The sequence below is a fragment of the Molothrus aeneus genome, chromosome 5 (genome assembly GCF_037042795.1).
Source record: "Molothrus aeneus isolate 106 chromosome 5, BPBGC_Maene_1.0, whole genome shotgun sequence".
Taxonomy (NCBI): Eukaryota; Metazoa; Chordata; class Aves; order Passeriformes; family Icteridae; genus Molothrus; species Molothrus aeneus.
In genome coordinates, this window is record NC_089650.1 from 6,250,799 (window position 1) to 6,274,405 (window position 23,607).

Consider the following 23,607-nt stretch of genomic DNA (forward strand, 5'->3'; position numbering starts at 1 on the left):
CTATCCCTGGGTGAAAAACAACTAGCACCTGCATAAATATTAAATCTACCCCATGGCAGTCAGTGAAGAAAATATGTAAACAATTTAGGAGTAGAGAGATTTGATGGACAAGTAAAATACCTTTTACTAACCAATAAATTGGCAAGAAAGCTCCTAACCAATAGGAGTCCCACACGAGGTCAGTAAAAGTGTATAAAAACAAGTTACATGAATAAAGAATAGGCTTTTTCCACCAAAAAGAAAATGGAGTCTCATGTGTTTTATTCTGATATTTTACCAATACAATTTCACTGCCAGCATTTGTATGGTGTGGCCTGGGTTGGGGTTTGTGATTTCCTCTTGCTGCACACACAGCCATGACTTTGACTGACAGGATCAGGATCCCATTGCTCTCCTACCACTTGGCTGTCTGGGTGCAAAGCCTCATTCATGCTTGTGTCATTTCACTGCATAACTCCTGCCTTAGCTCTCAAGTCCCCACTGTCCAGATAAAGTTACATAGAAATGGTTGCCCTTCCTTTTCAGCTGGCCAGAGGTCACATTTTCACATGAGCTTCTTGCAGTGCTCTAGGAACACCTCCTGATTGCAAGACCCGCCCCAGGAGTTGACCTAAATTGCTTTTTTGCACATCAGAACCATCTCTTGATATCTAGAGCACACACTTGCACTTCCTGAAAAAGGTTTTTCTGTACTTTAAGGTGAGAACTTTCAGGAGACTTTGCAGGCTTTAGCTATTTATCATAATGAAAGATGAACATATGTATTTGAGAATTTGGGAAATCCATGTTTTCAGTCTAGTCTTACATAATTTCTTCTTTCCCCTGTATTAAACATAGTAATACTTGGTTTATATTTTAAAGTGGGTGTGCTCATCATGCTCGCTTTTCAAGAAGTTCTAAAGATGCATCACAGTCATGTTATCAGAGACATTACAGACCACAGAGATGAGCAGCATTCCCTGTAGACGTCTGTCCACCCAAGCTAAGACTGAAGAGGAAAAACTACTGTACTGGATGGTTTAAAAGTGACACCATACTGAGAGAAATATTTACAGTAAAAGAAAAGCAATTTGATCTCTGAATCAATACAGGAGGCATTTGGCACATCCCAGACATGCCTCACCAAGGTAAATCCTGAGCTTTTTATTAAAATCGGGTCCATTTTGAGAGTGAATCGCTTCATTCCTGTACAGTTAATAGTCTTGCTTTAACATTGAAGCATTTCTGTGTTAAAAGCCCTTCTGGGTTTTCTGAATAAACCCAAATAATCTGTATTTACACATCTGTCCCCAGTCCAACAGCATCACAATCCTTAAAATATGCAATTTAGTCAGTGTAAGTGAACAGGCAACCCTGCTAAGGGCTCTGTTTTTCAAGCTGCATTTCTAGAGCTTGCTTGAAGGGCAGTCACTCTACCCCACATTCAAAGATGCCTTTTCTCCAACAGTTCACTTGGTGCCAAATGGGAGATAACAGAAGTCCACTATACTCCTCTCAAATACTTCAGTCATAGCAGAACTGTTTCCTGCCAGTGGGTTAAACACTGGTTACCTCTGATGGCCTGTTTTGGACAGTAGGTCCTTAACATTTGATGCAATCTAAGAATCCAAACTCTGCTCTTTTTGTCTAGAGCCCTACAAAGACAGCAAATAAAAGGAATCACTGCAGCTCCCACCACTCACACTTTCTACACTGTGTCCAAGAATGTTTTCATACATAATCCCAGTCTGCAGGCTAAAAAAAGGTGTATACTTCTACAGCTAGACTTGCACGTTTAAGAAAAACTCTTCAGGGAGTACAGTTACAATTTAGAGTGACTGGAAAAGAGAAAAGCAAAATATTGCAGAAAAATTAGAAAGAAAACTGTCCATAACATACTCATGACCTACGATACCACTTTGAATGAGGACAAATAGGACACCTTTATTAAGATTTTGATTTAGCAGGCAGAAACACATTCTAAAACATTTAATTTAATGTCTTTGTGAGCTTTAATTAAAGTCTGAACAACATCCCTTTGCATGACTATGAACAGATCTACCAGAACAAAGTACACAGGCATGCTGCTCCCAGCTAGACTCAAAAAATACTATCTGATTATCAAAGAATTCCTGGCCTCCACAGAAACATTTCAATTCCAGAATACCAGGCTGCCCAGAGAGTCCATCCACAGTGGGAAAATGAGTTTCTGAAATGGTCATCCTACTTACATAAGCAATTGAACTGTAGCCACTGCATACAAGCATATACTACATTACTGTTTAGACTTATTTTAACACCTATGAGAACTGTCGGCCTGCCTGAGTACAGTCACAACACCAATTCACTTGGGAATTACTGCAGATTGTGATATAGGAAATTCACAAGAGATTATTTTTATTTAGGTTTTGTTTTACCTTGTATAACCTTGCTGTGCAGAGTTAGCTGACACAGCATGTCTCTATAATTAAAGCAACTGCATGAAAACTAAAAACCTCCAACAAATACTGCATATAAATACATCACAGGTTTGAAGCCAGAAGGAGCCACTAAATTATTTCCTGTTAGCTCATGTCATTATATTTCATTAATTTCTAATGGGTCAAACCCAGTAACTTAACAAAACAACTTAATAGAGGTGAAATAATTTTTTGATTTGAAGATAGAGATGGAGAATTTGTTACCTCCACACCTAGTTTGTTATAGTAAGGGGAAAACGCACTATCTCCCTAGTAAAAATGTATGTCTTTTTTTAATTTACTTCAGGTTCAGGCTACTTCTTGTTACTCAGCATTGCCCTACTAGGCTAGAGAGGACTTTGGTAGGGGTTTTTTTTGTCTTCAAGTGACACATATTAATCCATTTTCTTAATGCAAGACAAAATGAGCTCTTGCACAACCTTTTCTCTTCCTCTGAATCATCTGTGGTTCTGTGCCTTAAATAATAATATTTCAACATTCCTTCTGAAAAGTAGGCACTCCTTCCTTACTTAATTGAAGCTACACATCAATAAGGTTTCCCCTGCTCCTCATTTTTCTCCTAGTTATGCAAGAGATATTTTAGTATCTTGGCTCACAGTAAGAACATTTGTCCAGTTCTAACCTTGAATCCTGTAGTATAGTCTCTCTAATCTTAGAAGCAGACATTTTGCATATCTTTCAGATTCTGTCCTCCTACACTCATAACCTGGAATTAGCTGTATTGAAATGATACAAGTCACCATTACTAACTTCAATTATCAAAAAAGCTAATCTATCTTTGGAGTAAATGCTATTTTTTTTATTTCTACCCAAAAACTGTAGGAAAAAAAAAAGAGTAACAAAGGTAGTGGAACTTCTCCCAGGAAACCCCTTTGAAAATTCCAATAATGCTTTGTTGACATTTTAAAGGGTAGCTGTCAGTGGTAGGAAGCACTTGGCTCTCTAAAGCAGTTCTTGGCATGAAGGTCCCCATTTGTTTTGGCAACATTTCACATGACCACGTGATGTCACACAGAGTGTGTACAATACTTTGCACTTCCTGCACTTGGAAAAATATTCAAGCTTCCAAATAAAATGGATTTACAGAGTAACAATACTGTAATTGCCCTCCCACCCCCTCACATAGGAAGTGCTCATAGCCTAGTGACATATTAAGAATCATGTTCAAACTGCACTTGGATTTTGATACATTAGCAGATATATTAGGAATGTTGTCATTTTATTCTGTTCAGTCTTTCTGAAGTCTAAAGAATATTGGTGAGCAAGACAGGAAATTAAACATTTACATCCTTCTTCCCCCAATACTTCCTCTCCCAGTCTTACAAACCTGAATGTCAGAGCCTGAAGTCTTTACCCAGACACACGTCATGGCTTTCCAGTGAGGAGAATGGCATTTCACAGGCAATTCTTCAGCTTGGAAGAGTTGAAAATAAACAGGATTCTATAGGTTCAAGAGAGCTTTTTGCTAGGGTCCCATCAGCCAAATTTAAGTAGATGGATCCTTATCACTGTTGAATGAGTGGATAAGGCTTCATTATGTAGCAATTTGCAGAAGCAGCCTTTTAGACCCTGTGATAGGATTGATATCTTCAAACCAGTAGGATGTCATTTCACATACAAACTCACTTTAATTAGCTTGATTTCTCTATGAAAATATCAGCCAGCTAGGAGAGAGTGAGACTAAAGGATGGATAGCATTAAATACCCTTCCTTAACTGTCCCCATCATATTGGCACCCAAGTTGTTCATGAACCAGTTTCTGAACAGTTCAGCATTTTCAGCTCAACTGATCAGTGCCTCATCCTTTAAAACAGCCCCTTGCAAGCTGCAGTGTTATTGAGCACCCAGAGACTGTCAGGACACTGAAGTCTGATCAATTGCCCTCAAGAACACATACAGAAAAAAAGCCACAGTACAGGACCATAAGGGACAGCAAGCTTGTCACAAAAGGGTTAAGACAACTGATGTGGGTATGGGTGTCTTAGGGGCATTTCCCCTCCTGCATTGCTTTAGCTGATGCTATAAAAACAATTCTTCCTTCTCCAAACCTTCACATCCATCTTCTCCATATCTACCCATGAAACACTAAATGAGGATCTGCATGGCAACTTCCACCTGAAAGAAATTGTCTGCTTTCACACACTCAGCTCTACTCAAAGAGGAAGCAAGTGCTGGTAGCTTATATGGTGTATACTTCAGAAACAAGGTAAAAAAAAAGGTAAAGAAGGAAACAGAGGCATTGCAATCCCTTCTCCACTCCAGATCTGCTCTCAGGCTGCAAGGTGGACAAAATTTATGGATGCTGCAGTAAAAGCATGAATACCTGCAGTCATAAACTGGGCTGGAGCCATGGTGTAACCCTTGTCATGATTTCATCTGTTTTCTAGGATTGTGATGTCTGGTATGAAGACAATCACCACACACAGCTACAGTTACAGGTCTCAACCAGCAACTGTGCACCTGCTCTTCCACCCCAGTTTGTTACAGTTCAGTAGCAACAACTGCTGTAGCAAAAGCTGGTCATGATTTCTCTGCACATAACCATGACCTTGTTTAGAGCTGCAAAGACAGATAATATGGTGGTTAAGGAAGATACTAGGTCCCCTTTATTATGGGCTTCCTTTGCATGTTAAAGAAAACTGTGAAGAAGGGGAAAAGGAGATGAATTTCAGTTGTGTAGTACATCCCTCCCCACCAAGCATTCAGAACTTGTGTAAATGTTGCTCATCCTTGCAGAAGAGTTCTATAATGGGTTATCTTTTCCCACCATATTAAATCAGCTAGGTTTGTTCCAATTAGGTTAAAACCAAGCAAACAGGAGCCACTTAAAAATAGTTATCCTGTCCAGGAGTCAAATGCAAGACATTTTAGTACAGACTTTCTATATGAGAATTTACAGTTACATCCTGAGGTGTTAAGCACCAAAACAGGAATCATGGAAATATTTTAAAAGCAGGAACTATTTTAAAAGCTGCTTCTCACATCGGAAAATGTCAGTCAAAATCCAGATCTTCACATAGATCCTTCTAGGATTATTAATTTCATTATAAACATCTATGTCATTTAGAATATGCTCCAAATAAAGGTAGAGGACAGTATACACTGATCCCTAGCACAGATATGAAGATACAGTCACACACACACACTCCTGATGTAACAGTCGTGTACTTTTAAAGTCAGTTTTATCAGGTGCCATCTCTCAGCAATATAATCTGGTACATTAGGAATGGCTCAAGAGCAGATTTCCTCAAATTTCTGTTGATGGATGCCAGGAAACAAACAAGCAGGAGCTGTTCTTTCATATGACTATTCAAGTCTAGCAATGTCCTATTCCTACAATTAGGATGCCAGCTAATAATTCAGCTTCAGCAGTGCCGTAGTTCATCCTCTAAGATGTAGATTTTGGTTTTTAAGTCTTTTAGTTCTCCTTGAATTTTACGTGTTAATTTGTTTCCTTGGCGGATCTCATGTAGAATTGCAAGATCCTGGTCGTCTGGTGCCAAATTCAAAGCCACCTAAAAACAAAAAGAAAAACAAATTAACAAAAACAAAGCTGTACAGAACACAATTTATGGAGCATTATGGCAAGTATATGAGGGAGAGAACTCTAAAGGAGACCCATTGTAGCCAGCAAAGAGGATGTTTACGTTAATAGCACAAGGATAATGCACATCACCAAAAGCAAGGTGCTCCAGAACCAAAAATAAAGAACAAAGCTTTCATAACATTATGTTTTTGTGTTATAGTACTAGCAAGGAAGAAATCTTAATAGAATATAACCATGTTGACTCATAGCCTGTTGACTCCTTTCTAGTTCCTGTATTATTTAGAGACACACAAAAAGGGGCAAGTTAAAGTATTTATCAAGGAACTCGTATCTAGTTCTAAGTACCTCAGGAGATGATATTTTATCTTTTGCTATTTCAACCAGAGGTTCTAACTGCTGTGGCTAACCTGCTGCCCTCTGAAGTGCACAGGATTCAAGAGCAGCTCAAGTCCAAAGCCTTGACTCAGGCAGTGCCTGTACTGGGCTGAGTAAAGGGTGCTGGATAATCAGAATTCCTGATGGCAAGCTGGCCAGGGCTGACATTTCCTGTCACCCTGCAACTGGCTAGAGCATGCCAGCCCAGCCACTTTCAAGGGCACAGCATTGGAAGCTGCTCTAAAATCCCTCTACTCTCTTGACCCACCTATGGTTTCTTATTGTGTCATCATGTAGTTTTCAGTCAAAAATGTTAATATGCAAATCAGGAAATTTAGTCATCTTTAGTCATTTTGACCTCAAGCAATGAGAGGGATTGAATGATCACTCTGGAGACTTCTTGCAAATGCTTTGTTCCCCTGCCCTCTTGTGGTTAACAGTGTTAAGAAATTGAGAATACAATGAAGAGCACACCCAGATATAAAACATACAAGTCTCCAGTAAAGGCATCATACACACTTTTTCCCCTTGTTCATGTACTACTGTTAGTCCTTAAAGAATAAAGTCGAAAAATTCACAGGCCATTAAAAAAAACCCAAACCCCAAAAAACCCAAACAAATTTAAGACTTTAATCAAAATAAATGCATTAGTCTGCATAAACTGAACTGTGCATCAAAAGTACAGGAAAAGAATGAATCAGTAGCACTGCCAGACTCCTGCAGGAGAGCCTAAGCTATGCTGAGATGATCCTCTCAAGCACATTATAGATAAATGGTTCATTCTTAACTCCAAGCAACATCAAGGCTGTGCCTTTCCCTCTAAGCTGTTCTGATGTTCATCTACACACCTGGAAGCTCCTACAGAGAACACAACTTCCAGCCACTGCTTCTGCAGTGATTTTTGCAAAGTCACAAATGACATACTAAAGTAATCAACAGAGTATTCAAAATACTTAAGACAATGATCAACCTCTCACTGGAACAGAACCAAACACTATGGCTCTTACAAAGAAAATAAACACTCATTTTCTTTGCAGGATAAACTCCTGAATCAAACCACTGCCTTGCAATTTTGAGATAGCTAAGTAAGCTACAGGTATCACATAAGAACTTTTGAGAGTGGAAACAAACACAGCTAATGTATAGCAAAGACAGTTCTTGGTAAGCTTGATGCCTAATTGATAAAAAAAGACAAATCTTTTTTACTTTGTAAAATACAGAGGATGCAAGTTTCGTCAGATACTGATATTTAAAGGCACACTTAGAAAATGAATTATTTCCTTAACCCTAGAGGAATACTACATTAAATACTGAGAATACATCTCTATAGGATAAGCCCACAACAGCCTGCCTCAGAAAGGCTTAGCTGTTACCTTATAAATCTTCTTCTCTACATCTTTCAGCTTCTGCTGAAGCTGTTTGATGTCATTCTTGAAGCCCTCTACTTCCAGATTCCGACGTTTTTCCAAGGCTTCACATCGCTGAGTCATGAGTTTCAGGCGCTTCCCCATCTTCTCTGAGCGTTCCTGCGGAGAGGAAAACTCAATAGGCCATGCAAAAGAAATGCTGGAAGCTCATCAGCCAGCCAGCAGATGATTCCAGACTAATTACCTGAAAGAGTTCTTTGCCAGCATCTCTCTCCTCACGGATCCTAGCCACCTCCCCTTCCAGGGAGACACACTGCTCTCTGTACATGTGTGACAGGTGCTTTTCCTGCACTAGCTTGTCTTGCAGTAACTATGACATAGGAAGAACAAAAAAAAAAAAAAATTCAAGACTGTGACTTGCCCTGCCCTGGACAAGCAAGTGTGGTGTCACTGCCAATATGACAGGAAAATAAAAATTAACTGGAACTAGAGCTCGCAAGTATGTGAGGCCAATATTCTAACTTCAATCCCATTACCAAAACCTTTGAATAAGTTACCAGTTTTGTCTGACTGCTCATCATTAAAAATAACATTCAATTAATGCTGTAACTCCCCTTTCACAGCTGCTTGCCCAGTACTGCATTTCAGAGGCATCTGCATTCAGGGCTCAATGGAAACAATTCCCTATTGCCTGTTTACTTTGCAATTCCTTATTCTGATCTCCCAGCTTCTCACTGGAAGTGTAGTGGAAGAGGAAGAAAAATTCAGATTGCTAGAGAAGAGCTGGAAGACATGAGTTGAGAGGACTCATTCTCCCCTGAGAGCATCAAGAAAGGTCCAGACACTGCATTCTAAGACCATTAGCTCAGAGCACTTACAGGAAAGAGAGCCACATGCAGTCAGCAGGTTGAAAACTGTTGGCCCCAATTAATCACACAGCTTACAGAATTTGGGATTTTTTCTGAGCATGAAAGAAACTGACAGTGACATGCTACCATAAATCCTAACTGTACATTTTATCTGAAATTTGAAGGTGATGCTGATTTTGAAGCAGGAGGGGTTTTTCATTTAGATTACTGCTAACAACAATGTATCTTATGGCAATCCAGTACAACTTGGAAAGTGCTGCTAGTGACTGTGTATTGTGCCAAAGGCAAGGTGCTTGCAATTTTCTAGTCAAAAACTGTTAAAGAGTGCTCTACCAAAGACAAAAAAAATGACCTTTATTTCTTTGCTGTGGGATTTTGAAGCTCCATCACTTCCTTGAAGCATCTTCTTCAGCTCTGTCTGCTTCTTTTGTCCTGACTCTGTGCTGAAAGCAAGTTGATCCAGATCTTTGCTAAGTTTCCTCAACAGACTGTCCTTCTCTGCCATCCATGCTTTCTCGTTGGCTCTGGCATCAAACTTGAGCTGGAGAAAGTCCCGGGTACTCTCATATAAGAGATTTTGGGTCTTATGGAGCCTGAAAAAAGGGATCCCAGTGGAGTTAGCTTCTTTCCTAGTGCCTACCTTAATTTCATCAGTCATCACTGCAAGTTGGAAGAAGCACAGGAGAAGACACACGGTCTAAATGTGAGTTGAACTCTTCTCATCTAATGAAAGAAGTGCTCCTCTTCCAATGTGAGAGAGCATTTTTAATAAGCAGATTATTCCACTCATCTTCCACACACACTACCAGATGGCTGCAGAATTTGCTTTTCTGCCTGCTGCAGAAAGCAATGCACTGAAAGCCATAACATTTCCATTGCTCCCTCTCTTCTCATGACTACATCATGGTCATGCTCTCACACTCACTTTTCTGTTATAGCTTTGATCTTGTCCTGGTCCTTCTGGTGCCGGACCTCAGCTTCCTCCATCTGAATCCGCCTGTCCTCGAGCAGGGACTCCACCTGTTCCTTGGTCAATCGTGTCTGTTCTTCTATCTGAGCCTGCAGGGCCTTCACCTGCACAAGCAAACACAGACATTACAGAACAAGACCTCATGCCAGCTCTGCTCATGTTAAATTCCAAGATTTAGATCAAAAACTGTACCTGATAACACCTTTGGCAGTTCCAATTTCCCAATCTTTTGTTTTTGTTTTAATGCTAATTATTTCAAACAACTGAAGCATTTAAAAAAATCATGCTGTAGGCAAGAGAGGGATACTATGAGGAGCAACACTAGATTGTTAATATTTTTATATTATTAAGATTTAAATTACACACATCTAACAAATCCTGTGGAATATGCAGAGACATTTCTGTACCTCTGCTTGAACAAATAATAATAATAATAAAAAACCAACTACCATCAATATCTGCTGTACAAGTTCAGCCATTATTTGTTTGATTCATCTTTCCTCATACTTGGCATCAGCTTCTGGTGTCTTCCCCAGTTCACGATTCTGAACATTTTATCTTTCATTTTGTCATGCTACCTATGCCTTAACTCTTATGGAAGTCTAGAAAAGGGAATATTCCATTGTATCAATGCACTTTAGGAGGCTGCTGTGTCTCAAACACATTGCTTTTGTCAAGCTTCCACAAAACACCCAACCCTGCACATCTTCAGTGGGTTTAATGTAAACTCACATCTGCTATCAAATTATGGGAGATAACATCAATTACACATTCTGTACTTAAGGACAACATATTTCAGTTGACATTAAGGGAACATCTGCTTACATAAAGCTTCCAGAATCAGTTCTTAAATTTACATTCACAGCAAAGAAACAGCTAAGTAAACTGACAAAGTGTGGATCCATAGTAAGATGCAGGGATTTATACAACTGGTACATCTACAGCTTATCTTAAGCAGACAGAATATTTTTTATCATAATTTTCTGCCAGCCAGCAATTATGTCCATCAGCTAGGAAACGTTTTTACCTGTAGTAGAAGTGTGTCATCATCTTTTTGATCTCTCTGAGAACTTCTTAATTTTTCTACTTTTGCTGCTGCTTTTGAAGCACTCTTCTCTGTACCTATTGAAGATATTTAACTGAAGTGGGAAAGGGTTTTCCAATGTACTTGCAGTATCTTTCCAAGCATGACATATTTGTGTTGTGGTGGGCCTACAGGAACAGCAGAAAGACTTCCACTGCTACAGTCACAAGGACTTCTGAGGCTTAGCTGAAAGAAAAGAATTCTAGAACTTCTGGTGATCACACACCTTTATCCCCTCTATCATACTGCAGTATTTAGGCACCCTCCTAATTTTGTTGGCATGTATAGAAAGAAAACTTGACATGTTTTCTTAAACTAAGTGATGAACAGGCAGATGCCACAGCTGCACAAACATCAAGGCTTGAGTGAGTTTTGAGCTTGTTGGCCAATTTCAGTCAATCTGATTAAACAATTATGTCACACAGCCTCCTCCTTAGCTGAGCACACCAGGGACATGAAAGCTAAGGCTGTTTTAAAGGATGATGAAGGGAAGCCAGGAGTACTGCATGGATAAGCAGAGTCACATTTAGGGAACTTAATGGAGATTTACCAAAGCATTCACATACATTCCTGTATGCCATTATTTTGGCTTACAAAAGACAGACACACAAAAAAAAGAGCTGAGCTGCTGTTACTCAGCTTGGTGTGGTACCTGTGCTAGAAACATCATCTTGTTCTTGGGTCTCTGGTGGCCTTTGCAGCACAGTAACCTACAGAAACAAGACAAATGCACTGAGCATCTACTTCCCCAAAGGTGCAATGGTCAAGAGGTTTTAGCTTTTTAACTTTAAAAAGTTAAAACAAGATATCCAAAACAACAGCATTACCTTACTTCTACCACAAGACAAGGAAGACATTAAATTTCACAAGTGTAATGCCCATGTTGAAGAGTTTCCTTTATCTATGGATAAGTTTTGCCATTACTGCCTCTATATTTTTCATCAGAAAAAGTGGAAAGGAATTCTGCCTCTGATGACTTCATTAGGGTGAAAATCAGCACCCTCAGCAGGAAAAAGACGATTTTGGAGACAGAGAGAAGAGGAAGATGAAGATGATGTTATTTCCTTCTTTTATACTCCTTGTCTCAGCAAGACAGAGAAACATGAAGCTTCATTTATCAGCACATCCATTTAAGATACTGAACAAACCTGAGATAGAAGCTAAGTGATAAAAAAACTGAAACTCAAGTGTTGAACTGAAACCCACATAAAAAAAAGGAGGCCATGAAAGAGCAGCTTATAACCCCAATGCTTATCTCTAGGTTGATATTACATAATAGGCTTAATTTTAGAGCTACCCTAAACCAGAAATTTTAAAGCTTTGGCAAGATTTTTGAAGAGCTTGAGCAGTACAGAGCAACCATGAACAATGCAGCATATTTCAGCCTTTTTCTGCACCTTATTTCAAAATAAATCCTTTATTCCCATCATAGTCTTTGTACATCCAAATCACTCATGACTTTCCTGATTAGGTTCAGCTACATTGCACATCATATGTGCTGCCATTTAAACAATTCAACATCACTTCTGAAATATGCAACACAATGTTGTCTAGAGGGGATGGTTCTTCAGCAACCTTCAGCCCAGGAAACTGCTGCAGCAACCTTGACACATTCTTTACTGAAGCTCTGAGACAGGCATTCTGAGATAGCTGAGCTTCAAACACTGTGCCTGGCCACTTCCTGCACTTTTTTTTTCCTTTTTGTGGTGTTCTTGCCATCTTCTTGACAACCATTTGCCAGATGACTTCAGACTCCCATCTGACACTTCAGAGGCCAAGCTGGAGGTATGTTTTGAAGGCAGAAGGAGGCTGATGCTAAGAGGATCTACTTTCAGGGTGCTTGTTCTTACTTAGCTTTATACTACAGCATTTAGACTAAAACCTGATGTTGCTACAGACCCCATTTGCTTTGGGCTCATTTAGCAACTTTTGACTTGATCTGGTCTGTGGTCAGACTCTGGGATACAAATACTCATGTTAAAATTCAAAGAGGAGACCTACAGAAAAAATGGAACTTGCCTTATGTGGAGGCTCCTTATGAAAATATGTAATTTCTCCTTCATCTGCTCCCAGCATAGCCAGGAGTTGTTGGATTTTTTTCCTGTCCTCCAATTCCCTGGAATACAAAGGAAGTGAAAACAGGAAAATAGACAATAGAAAATATACAAATAGAAGCAGATTTTTTTTAAAAATACATCATGACATTGTGACACACTCTCCTTTTCCTTTACCTGTAGATGCCTGCAAGTTTTCCAACCTGTTGCAGTTTCTGAGACTACTGCTTTAAAAACAAAATCCCAAAGACATTCCTGATGTTGCCAATACAAGACCACCACCAATTTTGCTGATGGCAGAGCATTTCTCTTTTCAAGTATAACAACACTATGTAGGCTGCTACAATAGCACATGGTGAAAAGAATTTGCATTAAGAGTTATGAACTACCTAAAATTCTCTCCGATTGTACATGTCCATCATTTTTAAACCAAACTCCATTAAGGGCTGTATCAGACTTTTTATCACACTCCTGAGAAGTGTCAAAGCACACCAACACAGATTTTGACTTAAGTTCTTAAATCTTCAGTGGAAAAATTCATGCTGGAGCACAGAAGCAGAGTGAGGAGGAAGAAGTAGCAGAGGCAATATGCAATGAATTGACCATAACCCCCATTCCCTCCCTCTCTGTGCTCCTCAGGAGGAGGTAGAAAATTCATGAGTCAAGTTGAGCTGGGAGAAGAGAAGTGTGAGGGAAAGGTATTTTAAGATCTGGATTTATTTCGCATTATCCTACTCTGATTTCATAGAATGGCTTGGGGGACCTTAGAGATCATCTAGTTTCAAGCCCCCTTGAACAGGCTGGGAACCTTCCACTAAACCAGGTTTCTCAAGAGACCCATCCAACCTGGCCTTGAACATTCCCAGGGATGGGGCATCCACAGCTTCTCTTGGCAGCCTGTTCCAGTGGCTCACCATCCTGAGAGTGAAGAATTTCCTGCCAACAACTAATCTAATCCTGCCCACCTTCAGCTAAAGCCATTGCCCTCATCCTGTCACTAAATGCTCCTGTAGCAGCCCCTCTCCAGCTCTCTTGTAGGCCCTCTATGTGCTAGAAGGCTGCTCTAAGGGCTCCAGGAGCCTTCTCTTCTTGAGACTCAACAGCCTCTACTCTCTCAGCCTGTCTTTGTAAGACAGAGACTCCAGCCCTCTGGTCATTTAATTGTTAATCATTCCCCCCAGCCAGGTCTGTTTTGCCCACGATGGCAAATGGTGAATGATCTCTCTGTCCTTATCTTGACCCATGACTCTTTTCTTGTATTTTCTCTCCCCTGTCCAGCAGAGGAGATGAGTGACAAAAGATGCCTTGGTCTTGGTGGGCACCTGGCATCCAGCCAAGGTCAACTTACCATAGACAGCTTCAACCAAAACTTCACATTCAAAGTGGTAACACACAATTCAAATCTGAACCAATGTTCAATTTCTGCTCTTCCTTCTATTACCAGAATAGGAAGAATAATAAGTGGAAACATTTAGCAGCCCAACAGATTGCACTGCACCTTCACTGGTATGGTTTCATAGGAGGTGTGGAATAATTGCTGCACTGAGGACTCCAGGTCTGGCTGAGAATGAATTGCTGCTGGCAGTGCCTCAGTCCCCACACAGACCCACACCCCACTGTTGTGGGTCCCAGGATGAGGTGAGAGATGAGAATCTGACTCCAAGTTCTCAGAAGGTTGATTTCTTATTTTATGGTATTATATTAAAAGAAATTATATACTAAAACTACGCTAAAGAAAGGATATATCAGAAGGCTAGACAAGAATGAATAATAAAAACCTGTGACTGACCAGAGTCCAACACAGCTGGACTGGGATTGGTCATGAAGTAAAAACAATTCACATGGAACCAATCAATGATGCACCTGTTGGTAAGCAACCTCCAGACCATGTGGGAATCCATAAAATCAGAGGGTTTTGGGAAAGCTGCAAAAGGCAGGTCTTAGAGACAGCAGAACTGTGATTAGAGCTAAGCAGTAGCTATGAGATTGGTTAGGAGAAAAATTATGTAAAATGTAGAAAAGTAAGGACAAATAGGACAGTGGTCTGTGTATTAACACTTGTTTAGAATAATTCTTTAAGCTACAGAAAAGTTTATCTAACAAGATATTAGGAAGTTTTAAGCTTAATAATAGAGCTATGTGCATTGTGTTTTAAGGCTTACAAACAAGTATTGTATTTGAAATAAGCAGGCATTGTTTTAACTAAAGGTACATGTGCTTATAGTAGTTGGATAGAACTACTGTCAATGTGCTCTTGCTTTGTGTCAAAAAACCTATAAAGTAAGTTGTAACATTAAGTTTTTGGTCTGCTGCCTGAGATGTGAGCTGATGGCATCTTCCCATTGTCATAACCATGTAACGAGACTGATGCTGGAAAATAAAACAGCTCAAAGCTTGTACACAGACCCCTGACCAGTGATAAATGGTGCTCCTCTGTGAGGAACTTTGTCAGACTAGAAGACTAAAAAATGCATTAAACCACATTCCAAGCAATCAGATAATTATTTTTTACATTTCTTTTCTGAGGCTTCTCAGGAGAAAAATCCTGGCTAAGGGATTTTTCAGCAAACACCATGGTGACAGCCCACCTGAGTTTGAGACGGTCGTTCTCCGAGTAGAGGCGAAGGACCTGCTCCTTCTCCTGGAACAGGTACACCTGCATGTCACTCAAAGCCTTCTGCAGCTCCGCCACCTCCTCCTCCAAGTGCCGCACTTCCCACTGCAACTGGTGCTGAGTGGAGACCATAAGGGACTCGAAATGGAACAGAGCACTGGACAACACTTACAAGCTTCAAATTGCTTGTGCTCTGAGTCTGGAACAGCCAGCTCAGGAATTATTTAGCCTCCTATAATATTTGACCAGATGAGGGCAGTATTGGAAAAATTGGAAAAAAATATTTGAACATGTTTCAGCTGGGAGTTCAGAGCCCTGCAAATCACTGTCACTACACAACAGTGAAATAAGGCCTCAGCTTGGGTCTCCAGGTTCTAGTGGTTGCATTTCCACACTGGTGGTCAGAGCAGGTATGGGGAGCCTGACATCACCTAGCAAGGCCTCTAACAGCATTTACTTTTGAAATAAATCACTGAAGAACAAACACTAAAACAGCTGGGTAGTTTAGCAGTGAGAAATCCAGCTAGTTATTATGTTTCATTTTTTCCACCTGGTATAGGAAGCTACCAACCACTCCTGTATGAAAAAAGCATTATTTTGCAACCTGCCCCTCTTTTTCCCACATGACAATAAGATGTACAGTACATCCCCAAAGACTTCCAGGCTGCTTCAAGCATGGCCAGTGCTTGAGGAGGCACCTCTATCACCTCAGAAGTGACTGTTTTATTCCCAAAGAACCATCCACAATTACAAACATGATTGCTAGGCATATAGACGCTATAGCCTGCGTCAGGACACTGCATATCTTGCAGGTATTCTTTAAGATTTCTTCCTCTTAAAAGGCAAATTCTTAAATTTCTACTTAACAGCTTATGGCCAAGCTTATGAATTCCACTGCAGTAAATAGAATTATAGCCATAAGTAAAAGCTTATTCAATTTGGACAAAAGAGCATTCCTTCAATACAAGAAGCAACAGAAAGAAGCTGGAAAATGTGGGAAATGAGCTTCTAAACTCAAGCCTTAATATTAAAAAAAGCAAAACTCCCACTGTGAAGATATAAGCAAGCCATAATGACTTTTGAAAAACATCCTACAGGCATTTTTCTGTTTGATTTGACAGAAGACAGACAGCTAGATCTTAAAATCAACCACCAAAATCCACATTGCTGATACAATCCCAAGACTTCTGTGCTGAATTTTCAATTGAATAAAAACATTAAGCTTGTGCATGTAGTCCATAATTGTTCCAAAACTCATTTCCCAACCTGCTCATCATAGGTTTGTTTGTATTTCTCCAGCCTTTTCACCAATTCCTCATGCTCCTCATCAAAGTCAGCGAGCTTCTTGCGGTAATAGTCCAGGAGCTCGTGGGAGGGGTTCAGATGGGCCAAGCGCTCCCCGAGGGATGGAAGGGGAGGGAAATCCTCCTGACTCGGACACTGGGACTCAGCAGATCTGGAGGAGGCACGGGGGGTTGGCACCCTGCAGAGAAACAAGGCTCTGATGACATGTAAGCCTCAGAGAGGGAAATTAAAAACACTTCCTAAAGTAGCTAAAAAGATTTTAAGTTTTTACAGAGAGTAGCTTGACTGTTCTCTGGGTATTAACAGGAGATCATGGCATTTAGGAGAAGCAAGAACTTTGATAAAGAGCAGCTTGCAGGTGTATTGTACTGTGGAGGAGGGCCCAACCCATGGAAAAGATAAAAAAAGATGTTATGGAAGCAAAGCCTTGTACATTATTTGGGGAGGATGACTATGAAAAGAGGAGAAAAAGAATAGAAGGACAGCACTCAGGGGATAAAAAGTCCATTGCTGTTCAATTAGAAGCAGCAGCCACTGAAAAATAAACAGGCACACATAATCTGTGACAATCCCTACTGGACACCCAAACAGAAAAACACTTTCTAAAGACAGACCACTGAATGAAGATGATAATTCAGGCTAGCTAATGCACCAGCCATTATAATTTAAGGTGTAAGTCTAGGAACCTATGTGCTTTCCTTTCTGGTGTACTTGATGTTCTTATCCACATAGCTTGTCCACGCTCAACACTGAAATAGAAGCTGCCAAGTTCTTGAATCTTATGTTGAAGTGCTACACAGAAAGCAAATCAATGTTATATAAATCAAATCAAGGATATATATGATTACATAGTTTTCCTCAAAACAATATTTAGTGCATTCAAACATTTAATCTGTTCAAACAAGCAGCAGATTTGCAAACAGAGCTGCAGAGTTAAAAAAAAAAACCTTAGAAAGTGCTCTTTTCATTATCTATATTGATACTACAAACTTTTTTTTTTAAACGATACTATGAATAACAGAAGCTAAGAAGCTTCTTGACTAAAGTGCCGCTTAGTCGCAATCTGGTCGTGGAGAATCAGGAATTTTGGTGAAAAAGTGATTTGGCAATGGTGACCTTTATGGGGCCACTCACCAAAGCTGCTTGGATCAGACCCCCAGTGCACATCCGTGAAAACTCTGAGCACTGGAGGAAAGCATTAAATTTGCCAAAGTATAAGTATTAAGTGCAGGAACTTGCTGAAGTACCAGAAACTCCTTCAACAATATACCTAGAAAAGAGGTAACCCAGGCACAAGGCGAACATTTTAATGCCGAAAAGCAGCAGAAACTGAAAGAGAGAAGAACAAGGAAGCACAGCAGGCAGAGGAGCAGACCCCAGAGGTGCCCTAGCGCAAACCAATCTACCAGAAAATAAAGAAAGGGCTCCAGGAGCCAGGCCGCTGGGGAGTAAGGAAAGGGCTCCAGGAGCCAGAGAAGGAAGGAAAGGGCTCCGGGTGTCCCGGCAGCAGCCGCCCCACACTCACTACCTTGGGCAGCGCGGGCTCCCCGCAGCGCGCTCCGCTGCACTCATCACGGCCCTGCGGAGAGCCGGGCTGTCCATGGATGGGGGAGAGGGGCTCCGGGCACCCCGGTAGGCTGGTGAAAGGGGGGGGTGCCCGGCGGGAGCCCCGCTGGAAAAGCCCCGGGATAGAGGTCCCCAGATAGGGGTCCGACCTCCGCCTCCTCAGAGCCCCAACGGCCGAGCAACGGCCGCACCGGCCCCGCCGCGACTTAAACGGCGCGACGCCCCGCCCCCGCGGCCTCCTCCAATCACAGACAGGCTTTCATGCGGGCCCGGCGGCCTGCGCCAATCAGCGCTCGCGACACGGGCGGCAGCGGTTCCGCGCCTGCGCGTCTGGGAGTTGTAGTTCCGGGATGGTCGGAGGGCCCATGGCGGAGTACCGGGCCTGTGGGGCAAAATAAAATCAGCCTTTATCCACACCAGCAAAACACGCCATTCAAAACGCCCCTTTTCCTTTGAAAGTGACCTGGCATTCGGAAGCGGCCACAAGAAGTTACTGGCACAAATTCTGGCTGAATTGAATGTGTTCTTTAGGTCATCCCGGTGCCTTGTAGCCTCCTCATCCTCCCCATGTATTCCCAGTAGTACCTAAGTGTTGTCATTTATGCACCAAACGATTTCCTAATTTATTAAGTGTGCTGGAGAAAAACCAATTTGCTGAGTGTGAAAAACGCCAATCACTTGTTTTTAAAATTTTAAAAGTTTACTAGTAATAAAATGGTTATAAAAATAGTAATATAATTAGAGTAATAAAAATTTGGACAATTAGGATTTAGGACAATATGAGACAATAAAAACAAAAAGTTAGGGACGTCCAGGTATCTTTTTCTGGGCAAAATAAGCCCGAAAAAGGACACATGTTAACAGAGGATTAACCCTTAAAAGCAATAGCCTGTTGCATATTCATACACCTCATACATGATGCATAAATTCCATACAGACAATGGATTCTCTCTGGTCAGTGTCAGCTTCTTCCTATTAATCCTAACAGTGTCTTCAGGGATGAGCGAGATGGGATGAAGTTCGTTTCTTCTGATAAGGGAGCAATAAATTCTTTTTCTCTGGAAGATTTAGGTGTCCTGTGGCTGCTACCTCGGTGCAAGTCCTCTCTTTAAAAAAAAAATTATCTTACATAGCATAGTTTCTACTTTAACATTATGTTATAACCTAAAAGTACATTTAATACACTACTTAAGAAAATTAATACAGCATAACTTTCTAACATAACACGTATAATATTCATTTTAATATTTGCGAAAAGCCAATCATAAAATACGCATTTTTCACACTCAGCAATAAGCCAGGGTTCTTTTTGCCTTAAGACTTTGTTTAAGAGACATGGACTTTTTTTGTCAAAGAAAGGCTTATTTATGAAACCACGAGGTTCTTCCTTATCACAATTTGCAGCTTCTTTGTGAGAGGAAGAGGAGGGGCAGGCTTTTATCTCTTTTTGGTGACCAGCGACAGGACCCGAGGGAATGACCTTGTGAAAAACGCCAATCACTTGTGTTAAAATTTTAAAAGTTTAATAGTAACAAAATAGTTATAAAAATAGTCATAAAAAGTAGAGCAATGAAAATTTGGACAATCAGAGTTAGGATAATAAAAGCAAAGAATTACGGATGTCTGGGTGTCTGGCACTCTGCTATAGAAACACACCTTGCTAACAAAGGATTAACTCTTAAAAGCAATAGCCTGTTGCACATTCATATATCTCATACATGATGCAAATATTCTTTTCAAACAAAAGGTGTTTTCTGGTTATTGTCAACTTCCTCCCTCATCTTGTAAATCAATTGTCTTGGTTCCTCAAAGTCTGGTTCTTCCTGATAAGGAGGCAATAATTCTTCTCTTGGTTTTTTTTTTTTGTGTCTTGTTGCTGTTATCTCTCATTGAGCTAGTTAGAAAAAGTACCTTACATCACATAGTTTCTGTAGCCTAAAACTATATTCTGCCACACTACAGCACTACAAAAAAAAGGATTAATACAGCATAACTTTCCAACATAACACATATAGTATTCATTTTAATATTTCCAGAAAGCCAATCATATAATATGTATTTTCACACCTTGAAGCTGTGCCAGGGCAGTTTGAGGTTGGGTATCAGGAAAAGGTTTTTCCCCCAGGGGGTGGTTGGGCACTGAACAGCTCCCCAGGGCAGTGGGCACAGCACAGCCTGCCAGAGCTCAAGAAGTGTTTGGACAATGCTCTCGGGCACATGGTGTGACTTTTGGGGTGTCCTGTGCGGGGCCAGGAGCTGGACTCAGTGATCCCTGTGGGTCTCTTCCAACTCAGAACATTCTGTGACTCTCTGATTCTCCATCAAATCAATTTTCTCATGAAACAGAGAAAATAGCAGGGTAGATCATTTCTCTTGACAAAGTCCAGAAGAAAGGCTGCTGTCAGGGACTGGCCCTGATGACCCTTGTTGGTTGGTCCCTTCCAGCTCAGGATATTTATGATTCCCTGGGGTTGGAAAGGGGGCTCTCCCCACTCTTGTAGAGCAGCTGCATACATTGTATGAGGGGCTGAAGTCTTCTCTCAGGGAAATGATAAATAACCCCAGATAACCAAGGAGAATAAAACCTGACATGGAGTACACATGGATTATCACATTCACATTCTCTGGAAAAATCCCTTTGCCCAGGATTTTTCTCCTGGGAAGCTGAGTAGCCTCAGAGAAAAAAAGAAAACAATAATTAGCTCCTTTGCTTCTCCTCTGTTTTGCTCATGTGGAATATGTTTGGAGATTGTTTTCACTGTTTGGCCAATCAGGGCCAAGCTGTGTCGAGATTCTGGAGAGAGTCACGAGTTTTCATTATTAATGTTTTAGCATTCTGTAAGTATACTTTCTGTATTCTTTAGTATAGTTTAGTTTAGTATTCTTTAATATAATATAGTATCATAAAATAATAAATTAGCCTTCTGAGAACATGGAGTCAGATTCATCATTCCTTCCTCCCTGCCATGGTGGTCCCTGCAAATACAATATGTGGAGAGGTGTTTTGAAGGATAGACAGCCCCAAAACCAGAGCAGGTAATAGAGAAAAGCTTAACATTCTCTTTTAAAAAGGGTCTCTTGCAGAACTGATGAGAAAAATGCCCCCTCAGGTTATATGGGATATTTAGGTTTTGCTGCTGCAACATTCCCAGCATTGCCGTCCAGTGACCTCCACCAGCCTAAATATCTTAACATAAAACCAAAACAACCTTGAAGAGTCTACAGGGAAACCAGCAAAAGAGTGGATCTCAAAACAAAGCTTTTGAGCAGGGAGATTTTTCCTTCTGGTATTCCTGGCTAAATCACTGCTTATCTTAGAAATCGGGTATGTGGTGATTGTGTTGTTGGGAATACAATGTATTTCCTCAAAAGATTCTGGTACAGCTCATCAGAAGAGAGACACAACCAAATAATAAAAGAAAAGAAGTGGAAGGAGCTTGTAGAAATATATATTTTCTAGATACTAGTGAGGAAACGTCTTCATTCCACATACTTTTGTAGTCCTACATAAAATTATCAAGCATCCATGTCAGAATCTCCCTATGAAATGTAAGAATACTCAGCAACAACACAATAACCTCAATTTGCTCAATGTTTTATGAGATCAGTTTGGTTTTACCTGTAACTTCTGTTAAAGTTAGCAATTTGCATTGGAGGTGTGTTTCCCACACGCAAAATGTGGGTGACACCTCTTTAATCTGGCAGGGAAGTGACGCAGAGAAATGTTTTAATCTGCGTGCAGCAGATCTTGTAAAGCCTCCTGGTAACAGGAGGAGGGAATTAACTTTTCCTGAGGCTGAAATAGAACAGCAGCACGGAGGTTTGAATAATCAGTACGAATAAAGTGAGATTTGGTAGACAGCGAAGGCACAGTTCTGGTTAAACACGACATACAATTTATTTGGTTAAAAAGACATACAATTTACTTTGGAAGACTGCGTTGCAATGAATAGGTAAAAGATACAGATCTCTCTGTGGTGACAGTGACAGCACCCGAGGGAATGGCCTGAAGCTGTGCCAGGGCACGTTTAGTCTGGGTATCAGGAAAAGGTTTTTCCCCCAGAGGGTGGTTGGGCACAGCACAGCCTGCCAGAGCTCACGGAGTGTTTGGACAATGCTCTCGGGCACAGGGTGTGACTGTTAGGGTGTCTGTGCAGGGCCAGCAGTCGGACTCTGTGATATTTGTGGGTCCCTTCCCCATTAGGGCGCTTTCCTTCGGCACCGACCGCTCCTGAGGGCAGGGGCGGGGCCTGCGATGGGGCGTGGCCATGAGGGGGCGTGGCCTCTGGCGGCGCTCCTGACGTCCGGCACAGACAATGGGCGACGCGGCCCCGCGGAACCGGAAGTGAATGGCTTTAATTTTGTCACACATTCCTCCGCGGCGGAAGTGGCGGTGGCCCCGCCCTCCCCGGTCCTCGGCCCTCCTGCCCCGGCGCAGTACCCTGAGGGGCGGCGGGCGGGGCGGATTTGCGCTGGGATCTGTCGCGGGGGCGTCCCCGGGAGCGGCAGGTGCGGAAGCCACCTCTCCAGAAGTAGCGCGGCGGACGGACTACTTTTTGGATCGGAAGGCAACGTGCGAAAACTTCCGGGGAGGGATTAGAAAGGCGCGTCACTTCCGGCGGGCCGGGACGCGAGGAGTGGGGTTCGGGCGGGGGCAGCGGTCCCGGCCGGGACGGCGACAGCGGCTCTCGGTAGCATATCTCGCCGCCCCGCCCGGCAGCGCCGCCGGGGGATGCGCCTCGCTCCCCGGCCTGGCCCCTAAGGCCCCCGGCCGTCCCTCTCCGCCCTGCGCTCCCGGCGGCGGCGGCGCCCCCCTCCCCCTGCGGCCATGGCGGGGGGCGGCGGGTCGCGCTACGCGGCCGAGTTCGTGCCGCCGCCCGAGTGCCCCGTGTTCGAGCCCAGCTGGGAGGAGTTCAGCGACCCGCTTGGCTTCATCGGCCGCATCCGCGGCCTGGCGGAGAAAACCGGCATCTGCAAGATCCGGCCCCCCAAGGTACCGCCCGCCCGGGGGGGCTGAGAGCGGCCGGGCCTCGGTGGCCGGGCCTCGGACGTGAAGGGCTGGCCAGGCCCCGCTCTCGCTCGGGGTTTCGTGTGTCGCTCTCCATAGGCCGCGGTGTCCGTGCCAGGGACGCCGAGGAACCTGTAGAATCTTTGACCTCCGAGCGGGGTTTTGTAGAGGCTGCTCTGAGCAGCTGGGAAGCGAATAGTGAGTGCATGGCGCTGCCCGGGACTTGGTGCTATTTTTACTTCCACAACGCCAGCAGTCGGCTTGGAAAAGCTGGGGAGGCTTTGTAGGTGAAATCGGGCGTTTGCTCCGGGCAGGGAAAAGAGAGAAGGAAGGGTATTTGTTCGTTATGGATCATTGTTCATAAACACAGTTCTTAGACTGTTAGAAGG

At 42.2% G+C, this 23,607-nt stretch overlaps 2 protein-coding genes across 4 annotated transcripts in view; one reads left to right on the forward strand and one right to left on the reverse strand.

Annotated features, from left to right (window-relative positions):
- Nucleotides 1–1,967: 1,967 nt before the first annotated feature.
- Nucleotides 1,968–21,885, reverse strand: CCDC77 (coiled-coil domain containing 77). Of its 2 annotated transcripts, none has more exons than XM_066549951.1 (11): nt 21,830–21,885; nt 16,606–16,822; nt 15,314–15,456; nt 12,691–12,787; nt 11,324–11,381; nt 10,615–10,709; nt 9,543–9,691; nt 8,970–9,210; nt 7,993–8,118; nt 7,755–7,907; nt 1,968–5,974 (listed from the first exon to the last, which is right to left on the reverse strand). In XM_066549951.1, the coding sequence occupies exons 1-11, from the start codon at nt 21,859–21,861 to the stop codon at nt 5,825–5,827; spliced, it is 1,461 nt and encodes a 486-aa protein (XP_066406048.1). In that variant the 5' UTR covers nt 21,862–21,885; the 3' UTR covers nt 1,968–5,824. The 2 variants fall into 2 exon arrangements, with proteins under 2 accessions (XP_066406048.1, XP_066406047.1); XM_066549950.1 differs by lacking the exon at nt 21,830–21,885 and adding an exon at nt 18,173–18,380.
- A 1,153-nt stretch (nt 21,886–23,038) lies between these two features.
- The window catches only part of KDM5A (lysine demethylase 5A), a 51,366-nt gene continuing 50,797 nt past the window's right edge, over nt 23,039–23,607 (forward strand). For both annotated transcript variants that reach the window (XM_066549759.1, XM_066549760.1), the window contains exon 1: nt 23,039–23,203. In XM_066549759.1, coding sequence (XP_066405856.1) covers nt 23,039–23,203 — 165 coding nt within the window. The remainder of the gene's footprint in view (nt 23,204–23,607) is intronic.